The 21,607-nt window shown below is 43.6% G+C and overlaps 1 protein-coding gene across 4 annotated transcripts in view; it reads left to right on the top strand.

Moving 5' to 3' along the window:
- The window catches only part of TTC7B (tetratricopeptide repeat domain 7B), a 155,925-nt gene that overhangs the window by 81,865 nt on the left and 52,453 nt on the right, over positions 1-21,607 (top strand). Inside the window, exons 17-19 of one of the 4 annotated variants that reach the window (XM_066628358.1) lie at positions 13,511-13,608; positions 18,663-18,830; positions 21,484-21,534. In XM_066628358.1, the coding sequence (XP_066484455.1) occupies positions 13,511-13,608; positions 18,663-18,830; positions 21,484-21,534 (317 nt within the window). Of the gene's footprint in view, positions 1-13,510; positions 13,609-13,853; positions 14,028-18,662; positions 18,831-21,483; positions 21,535-21,607 lie in introns of those variants that run through there. The other 3 variants (XM_066628367.1, XM_066628383.1, XM_066628375.1) reach the window with 3 other exon arrangements.

Genomic DNA, 21,607 nt, shown 5'->3' with positions numbered 1-21,607 from the left:
CAGGTCGACAGCAAGGCAGGAAGAAGAGGAAAGGATCTAGTGGTCTAGAAACCCAAATTCTTCCATTTTTCTTCTTGACCAGTGTATCTTAAGCCACATGCCATCGGTTCTTGTTAATAATCAAGTTTCTGGCCCAAGCTCTGCTTTCCTAGCAGGTACCCATGCCACATGCATGTTCCATGTATGAATAAAATGACTAACCAGGCAACAGCACTCTAGCCTAAAAATAATTTTTAGTGGTGATTGCTGTGGACAGCAGAATTATTTCTGACCTGCAGTTAACCACAGAATTTTTCTTGATTACCTGAAAAAATTATATAATTATCAAAAAGTGTCAACTGTCTTGATGTCTCTACTTCTTGCTAAATTAATTGGGGTGCAATTTTAACAGTTCTCCTTTTCTAACTTCAACCTTTTCACTGATCACTGCAAAAAAGCTCTAAGAATTCAGTTAATAAAAAGCAGCAATTAAAAACCATAACAATGGTATCAGTGAAGGACACTTCTAGACACACAAGAGGAGAGCTCTCATCGATTGGAGTAATTAAAAATTATTTGAATTTCCATGTTTCATCCAGTGGCTAGATCCTTTTGTGGACTTGTATTAAATTCACATTCGTAGTTCACTTGCTATGTTCAGGATGTGGACTCACCTCCCTGCATTATAATCTCTGCGCATGAACTGAAGATTGTCCATGACTTTGTGTACCTTGGCTCAACGATCTCCGACACTCTTTCTCTCGATACCGAGCTAAACAAAGGCATCGGTAAAGCAGCTACCACGTTTTCCAGACTCACAAAGAGAGTCTGGTCCAACAAGAAGCTGACGGAACATACCAAGATCCAGGTCTACAGAGTTTGCGTCCTGAGTACACTTCTGTACTGCAGCGAGTCATGGACTCTTTGCTCACAACAGGAGAGGAAACTGAACACTTTCCACATGCGCTGCCTCCCACGCATTCTCAGCATCACCTGGCAGGACAAAGTCCCAAACAACACAGTCCTGGAACGTGCTGGAATCCCTAGCATGTATGCAACGCAGAGACGTCTGCGTTGGCTCGGTCATGTTGTGAGAATGGATGATGGCCGGATCCCAAAGGATCTCCTCTATGGAGAACCCGTGCAAGGAAAGCGCCCTACGGATAGACCACAGCTGCGATACAAGGACATCTGCAAGAGGGATCTGAAGGCCATAGGAGTGGACCTCAACAAGTGGGAAACCCTGGCCTCTGAGCGGCCCGCTTGGAGGCAAGCTGTGCAGCATGGCCTTTCCCAGTTTGAAGAGACACTTTGCCAACAGACTGAGGCAAAGAGGCAAAGAAGGAAGGCCCATAGCCAGGGAGACAGACCAGGGACAGACTGCACTTGCTCTCAGTGTGGAAGGGATTGTCACTCCCGAATCGGCCTTTTCAGCCACACTAGACGCTGTTCCAGAACCACCTTTCAGAGCGTGATACCATAATCTTTCGAGATTAAAGGTTGCCAACAATGATGCTATGTTCAGTATTCACTAGTTCACTTCACTATTTAAAAAATTGATACCTTGGAAATTTCTTTGTTAAATACCAGAATAAAATTGTTGTGTGTTTTTGGTTTTTGGTTTTTTTTTTGTGCTGAATGAATCAGGACTCATTGGAACAAGGATTTCAGAGAAATTGTCTCACCAACTAGATTGCCCTACAACTACTTCCCAAACAAACAAGAATATTTTATTCTTAATTTTCTCAAATGTAACAGTAGGAAAGGAAATCTCTCTATGAAATCCCACCATGTGCAGGGAATGTAGCCCAGTTTACGATTGGGAAAGAAAAGATATAATACTATTTCTTAAGCCAGTGTTCTTCAGTAGCTTTCAGGATCCTTGACTGGATTTTCGTTTCCCTGGCTACATGATCATAGTTTGTCATTGCCTCGGCTACAGCTGCTTTTCTTCAGCCAGGCTGCAGCATTGCTGATTGTTGATTTTATAGCTAGCTTCTGGAAAAACCTAGGCACAGAGTGATGAAATGCAATGGATAACAAGTCTCCAGTACTTTAATAGCTGCATAGAAGAGGGGAATTTTCTCGTGTAGAGTGTTCTGTCATAGGACTGCAAAGATTTAAAAAATTGCACCTGCTGAAATTCCCTCACCCTATGATTGATCATATCTTGTCATTCTACCTAAGCACACTTTGTATTAGTTCTTCAATATATTAAATACCAAGTATAATATAAGGCTGTTGCTGATGTTTGCTTTCCTGCTTGGTTCCTTTGCCATCTTCTAGATCACTGTCTGCCCATTTTAGGGTTGCTACCTTTTTCCCAGTAGGAGTGCTGAGTTTTTAACCTGTAGCATAATGGGCCGATACTTAACAAGTGTAGCTTTTCCTGGCACAGAGATGCAGTGAAGCTATACATAGTTGTGTACTTTAAAATAACTGTCTCCAGTATATCTCTTCCTAGTATTTTTTAGGAGCGTTGTTATCTGTGTGATTCTCCTCCTCTCCACATTTAGCATACTGCTGAAACCAAATAAATCTGCGTGAAAAGTAATAAGATGCTCATCCATAATTTGGGAGACAATAATTTGGATCTGGGAAGTCGCTGTTTCCTGCTGCGAGCTGGTGCAAAACCACATTCTTCAATCCTAAGAGCATAAACTGTTGGAGAAAACAGCATGGTTTAGGGTAGAACTAAACATAACAGAGAACATGTGCCATTCCATAACAACTAGTACAACTTGTCCAGTGTACAAATGGTGGTGTTGTGTGTTTTCCCCACTCTAACCTCACTCTAACTAGCAGCTGCCAATTGTGTGCATCTGACGAAAAACACAGCATGGCTTTGTGACAAAACTACCTGATGATGAGAAAAAAAAGTTTATTGCCATTGTGTTGCCCTTTTTAACTAGTATAAGCCTCCTTGAAGGCCTAAACGCAGTATAAAAATCTAAATAAACCACCCATGAGAGCTTCCTACTCTAACAGCCCACTGCAGCAGTGACTAAGTAATTGGCAAAGTCAGCTGAATACTTACTTGAAATGTCTGGAATGCAAGTAAAACCATTAGCATTCAGGAGTAGGTTTATCCTAACTGGTTCTACCCATTAGGAAGGTTAGAGGAAAATGTGAGTCCACCATTAACCAGGTGGTGATCCAGGAGCAACTGCAGACTTTGCCATCCATGAATTACCACATCTTACTGAGTACAGAATTCAGTTTGTCACAGGTGCTGTATTTAGTACACATTATAATAGATTCATGGTTCCTATTGTAGCTATGTAATTCTGAGCATTAAGGATTAAAATTTATGTCCACAAGAAGAATAAGCCTAGTAGTCCTCATATTCTCTGTCCGTTTAGTCAAAGAGCAGTAGGTGATCATTGCACCAACAGAATCCATATTGTGTTATTACCTGGTACTAAGTATGCATACTTAAAATGGACTGTCTCTGAATCTGGGGGCCTGGTAAGAAAGAGCATCTTTATGGGCTGCAGTAATCCTGGCTCCCCAGGATTTGGAGTACGCAGCTGGAAGCAACTGGTGCCCTTTACCTCATGCAGCCAGGTCTGCGCAAGAGATAATTTACCTTCAGCTTGGTTTTCCTTTTTCTATTGTTTGGCATAACATTGTTCATGAGTCAAGGAAGTAATTAATATAGCGGTTTCCAGGAAATATGTGCTGACTGATGTAATACTTCTTGCTTGATAATATGAGCAGAGGAAGGGTCCCTTCTGTTTCCTGTGGATTACTGTAATTGCATCATTGCCATGAAATTGGCTGTCCAGAAATGCTGTGTTAGGGTCTTGCAGAATCTTTTGTACTATTTTCATACCAGCTGAACAAAGGAAGGAAATAGTTCCATTCTGGATATAGAATGCATTCCTTGAAAATGAATTTCAGGTTTCTGCAAGAGGAAATTACCCAGAGGTTATTCACATTCAGAACCAAGAAGCTGTTTCAAAACTTGGGACAGATGTGAAAGAACTTGGATTTCTTTTACTACTGCAGCAATTTACAGCAAGCAGAAAACTCTGAGAATAGTTGCAGTGATACTATAACTAGAGCATTAAGTAGCATTATGTTTGTTTAACTGTTTTTTATTGTTGTTTACCTTCTGAGCAGTATACAGGTGATGCCTTGACATCTGCAGGAATTCTCTTCTCGGAACCCCCACAAATGCCAAAACCAATGGATAAACTGTTCTGAGGACTGGGGAAGTAGTGCGCAGCCTCCCCAGCCCTCAGAAGGTTTTGTAAGGCTTCCGGAGGGCCTTAAAACATCACTTCCAGTTTTCTCCAAAAACACCGGAAGTGACATTATGAGGCCCTCAGAACACCCTCTGAACATGATCAGAGCACTGCTCTGGTTGTGTTCAGAGGGTACAGGATAGAATAAGGGAACGTGTTGAGTCAAATCGATGGATTAAAACCTACAGATGATGAGTCAGACCGGTATGCAGTTGATCTTTTAAATAAATTAACAGTGCAATCCTAATTTGCACTGGAACAGGCAGGTCAGCAGGCCTGCACTATATCCAGTGCAAGTTTGGGGCTGTGTGTGGCTCAGCAAGGGCAATCCTTTCCCTGTACCCCAGGGAAAGCCGCAGCGGCCCCAATGGGTCTGCTCGGATCTGTACCAGCTCAGGAGGCGGCGCAGAACGGAACAGCCTGGAGCCACTCCACACTACCTTGAGAACGGGGCTTGGATCCAGTATAACTATTGGGTTTTGGCCCACCTCCCGCTCCCTGCTCACCCACCACCTGCCCTCCCCGTACTCCGAAACGCCTCCCTCCCACCTCTTCCCTGCATCGGCTGAGCTCAGTTGACGCATATTCACTTCTGCGGCCACTGCAGAGGCTGGAACAGGCCTCCATGGGCCAGTGCACCTCCATGTGTGCCAGACCTCCTGGTCTGGTCTAGAGGGTAGAGCTTCCGTTAGCCTGAAGATAACATCAGAAGGTTGCCAGTTTGAGGACACCGGCAGCTCCCTGAACGGCTGAGAATGGCGAGACTTTGAAGCAGCTGACAAAGCCGAGCTGAGTGATTCCACCTGCTCTTGGTGTGAGCAAGAAGCATCTTGTCTGCCCTCCATGTGAGAGGTGGAGCTGCTTGTCGGCCTGGTGGGAGAACTGGAGGCCAGAAGTGAGACCAAACCAGGAAGATCCATTCTGAAATGTTGTTGGTTCTTGAAAGAGAGAACCGCTATGTTTGTAAAAATCCCCTTGAGGGATTTAGAAATGCCTGCCTATGTAAACCTCCTTGAATAAAGTTAGAGGAGTAATCAGATGACCAGAAAGGCGGTATATAAATACCTAGTTGTTGTTGTTGTTGTTTGTTGTTATTAATCATTGGCAACCTTCAGTCTCGAAAGACTATGGTATCGCGCTCTGAAAGGTGGTTCTGGAACAGCGTCTAGTGTGGCTGAAAAGGCCGATTCGGGAGTGACAATCCCTTCCACACTGGGAGCAAGTGCAGTCTGTCCCTGGCCTGTCTCCCTGGCTATGGGCCTTCCTTCTTTGCCTCTTAGCCTCAGACTGTTGGCCAAGTGTCTCTTCAAACTGGGAAAGGCCATGTTGCACAGCCCGCCTCCAAGCGGGCCGCTCAGAGGCCAGGGTTTCCCACTTGTTGAGGTCCACTCCTAAGGCCTTCAGATCCCTCTTGCAGATGTCCTTGTATCACAGCTGTGGTCTACCCGTAGGGCGCTTTCCTTGCACGAGTTCTCCATAGAGGAGATCCTTTGGGATCCAGCCATCATCCATTCTCACAACATGACCGAGCCAACGCAGGCGTCTCTGTTTCAGTAGTGCATACATGCTAGGGATTCCAGCACGTTCCAGGACTGTGTTGTTTGGAACTTTGTCCTGCCAGGTGATGCCGAGAATACGTCGGAGGCAGCGCATGTGGAAAGTGTTCAGTTTCCTCTCCTGTTGTGAGCAAAGAGTCCATGACTCGCTGCAGTACAGAAGTGTACTCAGGACGCAAGCTCTGTAGACCTGGATCTTGGTATGTTCCGTCAGCTTCTTGTTGGACCAGACTCTCTTTGTGAGTCTGGAAAACGTGGTAGCTGCTTTACCGATGCGTTTGTTTAGCTCGGTATCGAGAGAAAGAGTGTCGGAGATCGTTGAGCCAAGGTACACAAAGTCATGGACAACCTCCAGTTCATGCGCAGAGATTGTAATGCAGGGAGGTGAGTCCACATCCTGAACCATGACCTGTGTTTTCTTCAGGCTGATTGTCAGTCCAAAATCTTGGCAGGCCTTGCTAAAACGATCCATGAGCTGCTGGAGATCTTTGGCAGAGTGGGTAGTGATAGCTGCATCGTCGGCAAAGAGGAAGTCACGCAGACATTTCAGCTGGACTTTGGACTTTGCTCTCAGTCTGGAGAGGTTGAAGAGCTTTCCATCTGATCTGGTCCGGAGATAGATGCCTTCTGTTGTAGTTCCAAAGGCCTGCTTCAGCAGGACAGCGAAGAAGATCCCAAACAAGGTTGGTGCAAGAACACAGCCCTGCTTCACGCCGCTTCGGATGTCAAAGGGGTCTGATGTGGAGCCATCAAAGACAACAGTGCCCTTCATGTCCTTGTGGAAAGATCTGATGATGCTGAGGAGCCTGGGTGGACATCCAATCTTGGGGAGAATCTTGAAGAGGCCATCCCTGCTGACCAGGTAGAAAGCCTTCGTGAGATCTATGAAGGCTATAAAGAGTGGCTGTCGTTGTTCCCTGCATTTCTCCTGCAGTTGTCTAAGGGAGAATACCATATCAGTGGTGGACCTGTTGGCTCGGAATCCGCACTGTGATTCTGGATAAACACTCTCTGCAAGTACCTGGAGCCTCTTTAGTGCAACTCGGGCAAACAACTTTCCTACAACGCTAAGGAGAGAGATGCCACGGTAGTTGTTGCAGTCACCCCTGTCGCCTTTGTTCTTGTACAGCGTGATGATGTTTGCATCCCTCATGTCTTGAGGTACTCCACCTTCTCTCCAGCAGAGACAGAGGATTTCATGCAGCTCAGTGATGATGATCTCTTTGCAGCACTTTAGGACTTCAGCAGGGATGCTGTCTTTTCCAGGTGCCTTGCCAAAGGCAAGGAAGTCCAGGGCCACGTGAAGTTCTTCTAGGGTTGGTTCACTGTCAAGCTCCTCCAGCACAGGCAGGCACTCCATGTTGTTCAGCGCTACTTCGGTGACTACATTTTCTCTGGAATATAGCTCAGAGTAGTGCTGCACCCAGCGTTCCATCTGCTGCACCCGATCCTGCATGACCTCGCCTGTTGCAGACTTCAGAGGAGCAATTTTTTTCTGTGTTGGACCTAGGGCCTGCTTGATACCATCATACATCCCCTTGATGTTGCCCGTGTCAGCTGCTATCTGTATCTCGGAACAGAGCTGGAGCCAGTAGTCGTTAGCACATCTCCTGGCAGTCTGCTGGACTTTGCTGCGAGCAGTTCAGAGGACCTGCAGGTTGCGCTCACTGGGACAGGCCTTGTATGCTGCTTGAGCTCTCCTCTTTTCCTCAATGACTGGTGTCAACTCCTCAGAGTGGGCTTCAAACCAGTCTGCTGTCTTGTTGGTCTTCTTGCCAAATATGGACAAGGCGGTGTTGTAAACGGCATTCTTGAAATATTCCCATCTGTTGGATGCGTTTGCATCGACCGGGCCTGGAAGAGATTCCTCAAGCGCTCGTGCAAATTCCTCCACTTTTCTCTGATCCCGGGTCTTGCTCGTATCAATGCGAGGTCTTCCTTCCCTTTTCGTGTGATACAGTCGCTTTGTTCGCAGTTTCACTCTGCTGCACACCAACGAGTGGTCGGTGTCACAGGCAGCACCCTGATAGCTGCGTGTGATCTTGATGCTGGGAAGGCTGGAGCGTCTGGTGAGAATCAGGTCGAGCTGGTGCCAGTGCTTTGATCTTGGGTGTCTCCAAGAGACTCTATGTTGGGGCTTCGTGTTGAAGAACGTGTTGCTGACACAGAGACCGTGATGACAGCAAAACTCTAGCAGGCGTTGGCCATTTTCGTTCATCTTCCCAGTGCCAAACTGACCTAAGCAAGTGGGCCACGAACTGTTATCAGCACCAACTCTAGCATTGAAGTCGCCGAGGATGAACAATGGCTCTTTTACGAGGATCTTCTTGATAGTGGTGGCCAGGTCATCATAAAATTTGTCTTTGGTTTCTGCTGGAGACGACAGAGTCGGTGCATAAGCACTGATGAGAGTGACAGGTCCTGCTGATGGCTGGAGCTGCAGGGACAAAATTCTTTCACTTCCCACAGTAGGTGGGATGATGGATTTCAGCAGGGTATTTCTGACTGCAAAGCCAACACCATGTTCCCTGGTTTCGTTTGGTGGTTTTCCCTGCCAGAAAAATGAGAAATTTCGCTCCTTGACAGATCCGGAATCTGGCAGCCTTGTCTCTTGAAGGGCGATGATGTCCATCTGCAGTCTGCTCAGTTCCATGTCGATGACAGCTGTTTTGCGTGCATCGTCTATTGCTTGCAGGTCATCAGAGAAGCCAGGTGTCATTGTCCTAACGTTCCAGGTGCCCAGCTTTAGGGCAGGAGTTTTCTGTTTTCTATTGCATGGTGCAGAGTTGTCGATCCGCTTGTCGGTTTTCACCCTAAACCCCACGCACCCCGTGAGGTTAACGGACCGTGGCGAGGCAACACTTTACTGGCTGGGGACTGCCCAGCTTAAGGCGGGCGGTAGCTGCCCAATGAGATGTAATGATCTCTCCCACGGTCGGAAGCAGCCCCTGGCGTCATGCCCTACGCCAATCGAGCAAAGACTTATAACCGGTAACTGCTGCTTCCCGTGTTGTGCCGATGCCGTATGGTGAAGTTGGAGTGTCCTCTCCAGTGCGCGAATATTGTTATTAATATTAATATTAATGTTAATAATAATTTATTACAACTTACTTGCATGGAGGTGCAAATGTTTGTGACCCTCCTGGACCTGCACAAGTCGCTAACCCAGGGTGCAGTTAGGATTGCACCCTCAGTGTCTTTCTGTAGGGGGAAAAATCTGTTCATGAAAAATAGCACTTACGCAGAACCCAAAATTAAAGTCTACTATGAACTTGTAGAACTTTTATGCAGCATCAAGAATGGCAATTTCCATCATTCAACTTCTTTTTTTTTAATTGCTTGGATCAGAAGGCATTCAATTTCCTCTTCCTTTTTTGTGGCTTGTCTAGCCTGTATGCACAGTGATTTCTTGTAAGGAGATGTTCACAGGTACAAAGGGAAGGGAATTACTTGCAAGTAATCATGCCAGCCTGATGAGCAGAACATGCTTAATTAAGTACTCACAAGTAAATCAGTTGGCTGGTAGGCATTTCAAATTTCTGATTCAGGTAACAAGAGATCAGGTGCTTACAAGTTGACCTGCTCATGGTTAGACACATCAAGCCAGGAGTTTCAGGCAAGGTTTATGTGTGTGTTGGTCAATTTCTGCTCTGCTTTCCCCCTCCAAAAGGGGCTTGCAAAACAATAAATACAAATAAAAACAATATATAAATAAAAATATAGAACATATAAAATAATACAAAAACAGCAATGCCGTGAAATCGAATAAGAATAAGCAACAGTATTAAAAATAACCTAAAACCATATGAAACTCAGCATGTATGTCCACTGACTTCCCTGTACCAAAACCTTGGAGCCTTAATCAACCCAAGATGATACATATGGACAATTATACTATATGGGTGTGGGTCATTTAACGACCTTCCACCAAAGCACAACAAAGAAGCACAACAAAAAAGCTCAAAAAAGGCCAAAGCACAACAAAGAAGCTCTTAATGAGGCAGTAAGGCCTCCCATAGCAGAGTTTCTATTCACACAACAAAAAGGCTCTTACTGCAAAGAAGAGGCAATTATTTCTAGTGGACTATGCAGGCAGAGAGTGTCTGGCAGGGATGGTCTGTTTATACAACAAAGGCACTAGATTGTGCTGAATGTGCTGATTGACCTAATTGCATAACAGTGGATATAGGAGAATGTATCCCTGTCGTTAAGTGATGCACGTTTTTGTTGGTATCCTTCAGTGTCGGAAGACTATGGTATCGCGCTCTGAATAGTGTTCTGGAACAGAGTGTCCTCTCCAGTGCGCAAAGCCTGGGTAAAGTAGATATGGAGGATAGACTGTTACCCATGCAGCAAATCCCCCCTCTCCACATCGCTGAAATGGTTCAATGAAAAGGCAGAAGCCAATACGGTTGGTTCCAGTGGCGTCGCAGGAGTTGCCAGAAAGTGACTGTGTTCAGCCATGAACTGCCTCAGGGACTCCGGCTCCTGATTTTGCCTCGAGGTTGACTCCTGAAGCCTTTTCCATAACTGGATGTAGCCACAAGGCAGTGGAGGTTTGGGATCAGAGTTTTCCTTCTCTCAGATGAGCTGCCTTTGCAGGCTAACGAGTCCCATCTACCTGGTGGCTATTTAGTCGCCTCTTACGACAAGTACAGCCAAACTGAGGGCCTATTCTTATCCCCAGCCCCCAGGGGAAATGACGCACGTACTATTATTATATTATATAGTATTATGCATTATTCTATACAATATTTCTATACTGCGAAGTTCAACACGACCCTTCCCTTGAGGGCCGGGTAATCCATTTATTGCTCTTAGGAGTAATTAAGTGGCCATAAACCCATCCAGCCACTTAACACTCCTCAGGCCTCTCCAGTTTCAGTTACCAATTGCTCTTTAACCATAAGAGCCTTCAGTCCTGGTAGCCAGGCCAATTTGGGGAACCCTCCCCTGAGCCGTGCTCCAACCTGAGCTCCACTGACTCGGCTTAACTCCAGGAGCAGGTTCCTGTTACTGGGGTCTCCAGGTTCCAACTCAGTCACACTGGATTAGCTCCCACAACCAAGTCCCCTTGTTCCATCAGTCCCAATAATCCAGTCAGTTGTAATGAATAGGATTTATTGAATATATATTTAAAGAATAGTTATACAAACAGCACTGCATCAGTCAAACATCAGCCTAACATCCATACCGGGTAAGCTGGCGGAATGCCTCATCAAAGATAGGATCTCAAAACACATAGACGAACAGGCCTTGCTGAGGGAGAGTCAGCATGGCTTCTGTAAGGGTAAGTCTTGCCTCACGAACCTTATAGAATTCTTTGAAAAGGTCAACAGGCATGTGGATGCTGGAGAACCCGTGGACATTATATATCTGGACTTTCAGAAGGCGTTTGACACGGTCCCTCACCAAAGGCTACTGAAAAAACTCCACAGTCAGGGAATTAGAGGACAGGTCCTCTCGTGGATTGAGAACTGGTTGGAGGCCAGGAAGCAGAGAGTGGGTGTCAATGGGCAATTTTCACAGTGGAGAGAGGTGAAAAGCGGTGTGCCCCAAGGATCTGTCCTGGGACCGGTGCTTTTCAACCTCTTCATAAATGACCTGGAGACAGGGTTGAGCAGTGAAGTGGCTAAGTTTGCAGACGACACCAAACTTTTCCGAGTGGTAAAGACCAGAAGTGATTGTGAGGAGCTCCAGAAGGATCTCTCCAGACTGGCAGAATGGGCAGCAAAATGGCAGATGCGCTTCAATGTCAGTAAGTGTAAAGTCATGCACATTGGGGCAAAAAATCAAAACTTTAGATATAAGCTGATGGGTTCTGAGCTGTCTGTGACAGATCAGGAGAGAGATCTTGGGGTGGTGGTGGACAGGTCGATGAAAGTGTCGACCCAATGTGCGGCGGCAGTGAAGAAGGCCAATTCTATGCTTGGGATCATTAGGAAGGGTATTGAGAACAAAACGGTTAGTATTATAATGCCGTTGTACAAATCGATGGTAAGGCCACACCTGGAGTATTGTGTCCAGTTCTGGTCGCCGCATCTCAAAAAAGACATAATGGAAATGGAAAAGGTGCAAAAGAGAGCGACTAAGATGATTACGGGGCTGGGGCACCTTCCTTATGAGGAAAGGCTACAGCGTTTGGGCCTCTTCAGCCTAGAAAAGAGACGCTTGAGGGGGGACATGATTGAGACATACAAAATTATGCAGGGGATGGACAGAGTGGATAGGGAGATGCTCTTTACACTCTCACATAATACCAGAACCAGGGGACATCCACTAAAATTGAGTGTTGGGCGGGTTAGGACAGACAAAAGAAAATATTTCTTTACTCAGCGCGTGGTCAGTCTGTGGAACTCCTTGCCACAGGATGTGGTGCTGGCGTCTAGCCTAGACGCCTTTAAAAGGGGATTGGACGAGTTTCTGGAGGAAAAATCCATTATGGGGTACAAGCCATGATGTGTATGCGCAACCTCCTGATTTTAGGAATGGGTTAAGTCAGAATGCCAGATGTAGGGGAGAGCACCAGGATGAGGTCTCTTGTTATCTGGTGTGCTCCCTGGGGCATTTGGTGGGCCGCTGTGAGATACAGGAAGCTGGACTAGATGGGCCTATGGCCTGATCCAGTGGGGCTGTTCTTATGTTCTTATGTTCAAAGGTTTCAGAATTTAGGATAGAGCATATCAGTACAATACAATACTCAGCATTAATAAAACAATAAAGAGAGAACTCCTAACTCTATCACTCACCAAAGTCTTATATTTCCAAAGTCCAGTCTAACCCATCCCTGCTGCAGTCAAGGCAGGTCCATCTTGTCAGAATGGTCAAAGCTCAGGCCCCCTTAGCCAAAGCTAGAACAAAGGAAAGCTCTTTTCCTTCATCTTTATAGGTCTCCTGACCCATTCACCAATCAGAACTCGGTTCCAGCCGAACGTTCTAGGGAAGAATGTGCCACAAGCCTCCTTACTCATGGTGGAATCCCCCCTCCCAACCCGAGAAGTTCACAGCTGTACCTTGTTGTTGATCAGGTTGGCCTTGGAGCCCACTTAGTAGCTTGGTACAGTATCTGAGGGCCTTGTGAAGTGGCCTCCTCCAGTTCTCTCAGATCTGGTATGCACGAATTAGAAGTTGGTTACAGCTGGGGCCTTGTACTCGGGCCTAGCAACATGGCTACAAGCAGAAACTTTCCTTGTTACCTGGTTATCAATATTCACTTTTCTGTCATATATACCACTTTTCAACAAGACAAAGTTCGCAAGGTGATTTACATATCAGAAGAAATTTGCTGTTCCTGTGGTTAATCTCAGCAGAAGTAAATACTGCCAGTGGGTGACAGTATGGTGTGAATAAAGCAAAGAGATCTATGCCATTTAGGCCACATTTACATGTGCTGGCAGTGGTTTGGCAGTCTGGTAAAATTTGAAGGAAGCCAAGTGAATGGAGGGAACAATATGGTCGCTTCCCACTTCAGATCTGCTTTCCCCCTTTTGCAGGGTCATCTTTGAGGTTTCAGCTCTCTGACATAGTCTTTAAACTTGAGTGAAAATATTTCAGCAATAATAATATTTCATTGAAACCTCTCCCTTCTATCTGCCCTGTTGTTGTCAACTGATAAATAATAGGTGAAGATCACAGAGGATTATTTTAAGCATTACAAGGTAATCTGAACAGCACTATTTATCTTTGACGCTTTAAACAACTAACTCCTTGCATTGGTTTTTGTAGTGATTCTGGACGGGGCAGCAGTTTGCTAGACAGAGCCATTGCTGACAGGCGACAGCTTAATACAATTACTTTGCCCGACTTCAGTGACCCTGAAACAGGTGAGTTTAGTGTTTGTAACAATGAAGTGTCAAAGACGTTGTTTTGTTGACCATTAGATAACTATAATTTAGAACCAGTTAAAACTTTTGCTGTAGGATAGGAACAGTTTTTCTGTAAATACCTTTTAGGTTTTAAAGACATTTTTGTAAGAGACATGGTGTTTGTAATCTGCAAATGGTGTTGGAATATTTAGGGCTTTTATAGATGTATGCCTCGTTTTATCTATCTCATTTTTATCTTGTAGGAATTATGTGTTAGAACTTTGAATTTGGGCATATGCATATATTACCAATCGACAGTGCAATCCTATGCATATCTACTCAGAAGTAAGTCCTATTGTGCTCAGTGGCGCTTCTTCCTAAGTGCGTATATGATTACAGCCTACACAAAAAGGCTTCCGCTAGATTGCATTCTAGAGTTTTGCAGTTTTGCTCTCTTGTACAAAGATCCTTGTACACAATTAGCACAAAAGACTGCAGTTCAGAGAACTATGTGAGTAGTTCTCCCAGAGGGCTTCAATACCATCCGTGCTTCCTGAGAAAATAAACTTCATTGAATTCAGTGCGACTTAAATCTAAGTAAACATGCATAGAATTGGGCTACATGGGCCTGTACATATGTTTTTTTCTTGTTCTAAATGCAACATAAATATGCGTGAATGTGGACAACAGATGTCTGAAAATCCATTTTGTCACCATTTTCTTTCTTACAATATTTCTACCTGCTTTTCTCTTCAGCAGCTGATCTGCTGTATTTGTCATACAAAAATACCTGGAACTGATCACATTATATCAGCATTTTCAAACTCTCTCAGAGAGTTTGAACCACTCTAAGTCCTTGCGGGGGGAGGCAGCGGGGGTGGGGGGAGGCAGCGACGCAATCCCCAGGATCGCGTCGCTCAGGGTGATGCAGGAGCTCGGCTGGACTTACCAGAGCCTCCTGCAGCCTCCCAGGGGTATGAGGAGCCCTCCATGACTGTCTGCAGGGCTCCCCAAAGCTTAGAAAGTGAAAGTGGAGCGATTGCGCCCCGCCTCTGCAAAATCAGAAGTGGAGCGGGTTCGTTCCACTTTCACTTCTGAAGCTTCAGGGAGCCCTGCAGACAGTCGCGCAGAGCTCCCTGCATCCCTGGGAGGCTGCAGGAGGCTATGGTAAGTCCAGCCAAGCCCCTGCAGCCCCCTGAGCAACACGATCCTAGGGATCGCATCACTGCTTCCTCCTTGCCACCTCCCTGCCCCCGCCCCTTAAGGGGGCAGAGGCCAGGGCCCTCAGGCTGGGGCGTCGCGACACCCCAGTTTGAAAACCCCTGCATTATATCATAAACTTTCTTTTTTTAAGTTAAAGAGAAGCCCCATTAATTGCACGTAGCCTCTTCCAAACACCAAATGGAACTTCTGGCACTGTGGCTTACCTAAAATATAAGAAAATGTGATTTCAATGTGACTTTATAAAGGTAAAAAAACTTCACAAATTTTCAACTTATCATAAACCTTTTCCTAGAAAATGTTCCGGTTTTTTTAAAATGGAGAATTGAAAGCATACTTTAGGTGCTGTCTTAATATGAGAACACACTTAACAAAAAGTTTTTTTTATAGTGTATCACATAATTAACCTGTCTGAGCATAGGGCAAAAGTAAATTGCACAGTTTATCCATATTGGTCTTTAATTGCTCTGTAATCGCCCTCTTATATCCATCTGTTTTCATTGAACAATAAAATCACTTTATAGCTTCCAAACAAACATTGTGTGACAATAATGGCTGAAAATCAAGTCCTTATTAAAGATAAAGGTTCAATTGACAGTTTTATGTGACAATGCCTAATATTTATTGCTTTTTATTGTGCTTTTTGAATAATGTGGTGATCTTTGTTTCTAAGTATGAAGTCAGAATTGTAATCTTTACTTTTGTTACTTGTCCTTTGCAGACATGGCACCTATACATGGTGGGGAATTAAAATCACTCTAGGTGGCTCCATCCCTTGATAAACGTGCTCTGGACCTGTTTCGTGTCCATATGGAATTTAAGTAAGGTATACAGTTTGTATACCTTATGCAAAGTATACAGTTTGGACCCTATTGAATGTTAGGTCAAATTTCAATATATCCAGAGAATCTGGAAATGTGGACTGAAGGTTTTCTGGTCCCATCACCATGTTTATGTCTCATGTCATTTAGATAGGGTTTTGGGCAATCTGGCAACCATTATCTTTGTTTATAGTCATTTTCTGAGTTAAATGGGGTCAAATAATAAATATCTGATTATATAGTTACACAATTGAAAAATGACACTTTTTTTTAGGCTTCAGACACATTTAAATACATTCTTAATACTGATTACTCATTGAAGTATAAACAGAAGTACAGGTTTTTTTGTTTGTTTGTTTTAATCTCAGGGTATTCCAGTTTCGTGATATTATGATACCCAAGCAGGTTACATAAATCAATATAGCGTTACTTCAGTAGACACATTTCTAGTTTCACAAAAAATACTTCAAAATTACTGTGATTGAAATACCACAGTTTTTTTATTTTATTTTAATCTTGTTGCTGTCAGTTAAGAAAGATTAAAACCAAAGGGGTGTGATTTTAATTCTTCTGGTCAGCGGCAGGTGGTCGGTATGCCAATAGGAAACTTTTTTTTTAGTCTAGCAAGAACCAACCTATTGACATGGTCCTGATGAGAGACCTCTACTGCTTGTAGTCAAAGATTAGGCATCTGTTCCTCTTAGACCTTAGTTCTTCTTGTCTTCCTTTTACCTGCCCTCTCCTACTCATGTTCCACTAATAAAAGTTCCTTTTATCCTTCCATCGCCATATACCATCTTAGCAGACATTGTCTTCTATTGCCCAGAGAACATATATTGGGATGTCAGGCAGAGCACAGTTCAAAAGAACATTGGCTGTACTAAGATGCAAGAGAGATGAAGAGGCTTGTGGCAAATTCAGATCTGACGCTTTCCCCTAAGCCAGTTGATATTGGGCTTGACTTGGCTTAAAAGCTCAGTAGCTTCATGACTCAATGAAGTCATGAAGTCAATGAGTCATGACTCATGACTTTATCTTTTCAGATAAAGATATAGTTCTTGATGCCCTGGTGATAAGTAAGCAGGTAATAGGTGTTCTCAGTAGAAAAATTGGCCCCATGGAAAGAATGTCTTGTAGGTTGAGACCTTGAGCTGGGTCAGTTGGTTGGTGTCCCAGGAAGAAGCCAGAAGGAGGGGAAGCCCTTTCTTAGGGGCTTGGTTCAGCTGTTTAATGTGTTTCCATATATTTCCATTTACTTTTCCCCCCTCTAATGACTGATAACTATGCAAACTGGTCCAGCTATGCTGACCAGGATCATCTACACCTTTTTCATTTCAATCCATTTCTGAATCCAAATGGAGGGAAATCATCTACTTGCAATCTGGCCTTTTATCTGTGTTTTTGCATCTCTGTGTAGGGCTGCTATTCTGATTTTTTTTTAAATTAACAAACAACAGCCTTGCAAATTAGGACAAAAATATTACTAGCTGCATGCCTTTGCAGCCTTGAATAGTGACTCTGGTGAGCTACTCATCTGAAAAGAATTCCTGTTTGCCCCAAATTGATAAGAAGCAATTTCCTTCAAGTGTATTCTTTCAGTACTTTCTTCTGGTCTTCATTGCTGCCAGAGTATTACAAGCATAAGGAACTACCCAAGATATGAACTGAGATGCAAAAGTTATTCTGCGCAGTAATCAAACTGATATTCTCCATCAGTGCTTTGACTTCCTGTTTTACAAAAGAGCCAAGGAAGAGATCGTAGTAATATACTGTACATATTAGCTGGGTGCATGTAACTTACCAATTGCTGCATAGGTTTTACTTTTAAAAAATAGGTTTTACTTTTAATAGGTTTTACTTTCATGTTGTGGCTGTGATGATAGTGATGAAATCTTTCTTCTCAGCTATTGTAGCACCTGCAAAATGTCATCCAGCAAAGATGTTTTGGGTGGTTCAGCCCATAAGAACATAAGAACAGCCCCACTGGATCAGGCCATAGGCCCATGTAGTCCAGCTTCCTGTATCTCACAGCGGCCCACCAAATGCCCCAGGGAGCACACCAGATAACAAGAGACCTCATCCTGGTGCCCTCCCTTACATCTGGCATTCTGACATAACCCATTTCTAAAATCAGGAGGTTGCACATGCACATCATGGCTTGTACCCCGTAATGGATTTTTTCCTCCAGAAACTTGTCCAATCCCCTTTTAAAGGCGTCCAGGCAGTGAATCCACGCTGTCGTCACCCACTCACGCTCTGCTGGCTCTGACAAGTTTCCCACCTACTTAATGGCTCATAGGTGGGGGACAAGCTCCACCACAGAATTTGAAGTACAGGAAGATATTGAAGTTATTTTGAGGTAACAATCTCTCTTGTCCAGCTTACTTATGTAAAATGAGATCATTACTTCTATGCCTTCTTAGGCTTCTGGGATGAAGAGTGGGATGAAAATACACCTATTTTCTTTGCTAGTGCCCAGAAGTACAGAAGGAAGCATGTGAACAACCAGTTATGAATTGGACCAGAGCTCATAAACCAGGGCTTGGGTGGGTATCAGTTCCTCCTTGCTCTTTGGAGCAGGTGATGGATGGCCTCCTGTCTGGTTTTTTGACTTGATGCCAATACCCCAGACAATTACTTCTGCCTTTTCTAACTTAAGCGGACATGTAGCAGTGTCAGGCACTTGTCTTAGCAATGTAAATTATTTTTGTTTGGGTATGTCAAGCATTGTACTTTTCGCATGTTTTTGAGACAACCAGTGTCATTTCCAGGTACACTAATTTCATTGAAACTAGATTTGTGCCCCTTCCCCCTGCTCTCAGGGAACACTTTGAAGCTATCTGTAACTTTTGAACAAGAAAACTGGTATTTGTGAAGAAAGAGTATCTTTTTTTGTGAAAAATTGCTGCCTTTGTATTTGGTGGTGATCAAATGGACTGATCGTTATTATTTTTCTTTCCTGGCATCCATTAATCCATTCAATTCCTTTCCTTGGCATTTTTTTTATAATTTTTCTCTTTCACTTTTTAGCTTCTGATTCCTCCTCATCTTCATCTCTATCAAGAACAGAATCTCTTCTCCACCTGTTTATGTCTCCTCAGTCTCCTCACCCTCATCCCAAAACTGATACCTTTGTCTCGCCCTATGCAACCAATCCATATTGTGACCGCGTGCCCGGGCCCTGCGAACCTCCACTCTGTAAACTCTTTTCCTCTTTCTGATAGGCCTGTTAGTTTGTTCTGTTTGTGCTTCTGATAATCTCTGTAACTGTTAAGCACTGTTTGGACTATCAAAAATAAATAAATCAGGGCATTTAGTGCCGAAACTTTAGGCCTCAGTACTATATGTTCCTGTAAGTAAACACTGATGGTTTTAAGTGAGCATGTTGATAGATTGGCTTCCCAGCTCCAGCACATGAGAGAGAATTCTAGCATGCTATGTAAAGAAACCACTAGGGGGCTCCATTGCCTCCCACCAAGTATAGAGCACGTACTACAATATTGTGTTGGGGCAGCAGCACCTGTTAGCACAGCAGTACCAGCAATCTGCCACACACTAGGTGTGCAGCAAGTTGTAGTGCTGTGTCAGCATTGGGAACCTGACATCTGAGTGTCGGATCTGAGGGCCACTTCATGAATGAATGTAGTGAAATTGGTACATTTAGCTGGTACTCATGCTATGGAGTTAGGATTCACTGCAACTCCCTGTCACATGTACACACCGGCACATACATTGTCCGGAAACCACACCTAAATGGAGGATTTATAGACCAGAGATTGTGTGAGATCCACGAAACTGCGTTAAGGGAGAGGAGCGTACTTGGCTGAGGAAGATTCCCTGTAACAAGGTAGAAAACTAAGTTCCTGGAGGAGGAGGAGGCTTGAGGTGCAGAGCTCCTTTCTTCTGAATCTGAGGCCCTAACTTGAGGAGAGTCTGGCCCCTCCTATGGCCTTGCCCACACTACTTGGTACACCAGCCTTCATCTCCCCATAATGCATGATGTGACTTTCAGAAAGCAGGCTGTTAGTATATTTAAAGGAAAATTTCAGTCTTCAGCCCCTAGACTTGCCAGCTTGGTGTGATGGCATAGTGAGAGAAAACCAGTATTGGTTGAATACTGCTATTATATTATCTCCTACTGTGAAGTGGATTATTTCCAGTACTGATTCTTGTCTGGTAGAAAGTCTGCTTCCTTAATCTTTCTTAGAGGTGGTAGCTTTTATTGGTTTTGTTCTCCTGCATGCAATTAATTCATTTTGAAACGTTAAGACCTTTAGTTGACAGGCTTAAATATAATTGGCAATCATTTTCATTCTTAGATACTGCTTCAAGACAGGCAAGACTTATTTAATTCCTATGTATTTCATTTTGTTCTTGTTTTTTGCTGTTATAAATTAGTTTAATCTGTTCATTTGTGTGGAGTTGTGTGAGTAAATCTTTGTCTCTGGCACTGAATTAGATGACAGGTGCTAGAAAATAAGTAGGAAAGGAGTGCAAATTAATCAGGTCACAATGTAGCCGGATCCTATTTCAAATACTCTTTGAAAGGGTAGCTTTTGTTCTTAATGCTCACTGTCTTCACACTTGTTTGTTTCAGGCTGTCTGTTGTCCTGGTTTCTTACTGTGACATTTAAGTATACTGCACCTGTAAGAGCTCCTCTATGTATTGTGCAGAATGAAGTGGTAGACTGAGATAGTAGAATTCTGGTCTGTACCATTTCAGAATACAGGGGATAGGCCATTTTTTTTTTTTAGTGCTAGGCCATATTTTTTTTTAGTGCTGTCCCCACCCCCACGGCGAGAAAAACTTCCCTGCATGTAGTAAAGGAGGGCATGTAGGAGACTGCGACATGAGAGATTTCTTCCTCATGTATTAGTTTGCCAAATGCAAGGGACCTTTGGGTTTGAGATCATTCAAAAATATGAGTGCCCAACTGGAATCTGAAGCAATCCAAAATTCTACTGCTCCTTTTTTGGCATAGCGTTAAATCTGCTCAAAATGGCTATTATGTATAGTTTGCTGTTTGGTTCTTACAATATGTGTCTGAAGCATCAAGTATAAGAAGCAGTATTGCAGTGGTTAGGAATTAATGTGAGCACAATGGAAATAAAGCAGTTGCTTAAAAGTTGAATGCTGAATTGGATCCTTTTCAGGTTTACTTTTTGCATTAAAGGTTTTAAGCTATTGAGTGACTTTCACTTTGAAGAATGCTCACACAACTAGATTAATTGGGAAAGTGTGGTAAACAATTTTGTTTATTAAATTGGGTCTCTGTAGGGCATTCTGTTATATTGCAGTCTGGTCCAGGGTAGCATTAAAATGCTTCTTCTTGGTGAGACTGTGATTCACTTGGAACCCCACTTAGCTGTCTGACAAATAATGAGAAGTTTCAGAAATGCAAACACAGAAGGAGGCTGTGCGTATTCCACCACCAGCTGCAGTGTTCATGAGATAATTTTTTCACACTACATGGTAATTTTTCCAGGAACCTCTATTTTATATCCTCACTTGGCCTATAAGTAGCTTCTCATATTGTTTGTGCACTGAATAAAGTGTATGTTGAGTTCATCTGATTAGAAATGGTCCAACCCCTTCATGGCTTTCTTCCATCCAATTATTTTTCTATATTTCATTTTTAAACTTAATATGGTATGAAAAGGAAACTTAACAAATGCTTTCTCCAAAATCCTTATTGGAAAATTTGCCTAATTGAATTCCTTATTTCAAGTGTTAAAAGCTGGCTTACAGTTTGAAGGTTATCAGAAGTGTATTTGCTTTTTTGTGTAAATCTGTTTTATAGCTTTTTATCCTTTTGTGATTTTAATTTGTGGTTTGATCTGTTGTTTAAAGGCAACCCTCCAGATGCTTACTTTCATGGTTTTTTCTCCCTTTTTTCAGTTTGTAAGTAGTATTTACTATACAGGTCTATTCTTAAATTTCTAAAGACTTGGAAATAACACCCTCCCTTCACCAC

Source organism: Tiliqua scincoides, chromosome 1 (assembly GCF_035046505.1).
Source record: "Tiliqua scincoides isolate rTilSci1 chromosome 1, rTilSci1.hap2, whole genome shotgun sequence".
NCBI lineage: Eukaryota > Metazoa > Chordata > Lepidosauria > Squamata > Scincidae > Tiliqua > Tiliqua scincoides.
Note: the sequence above shows the minus strand (reverse complement) of the source record. Positions and strands in the feature narration are given on the sequence as shown.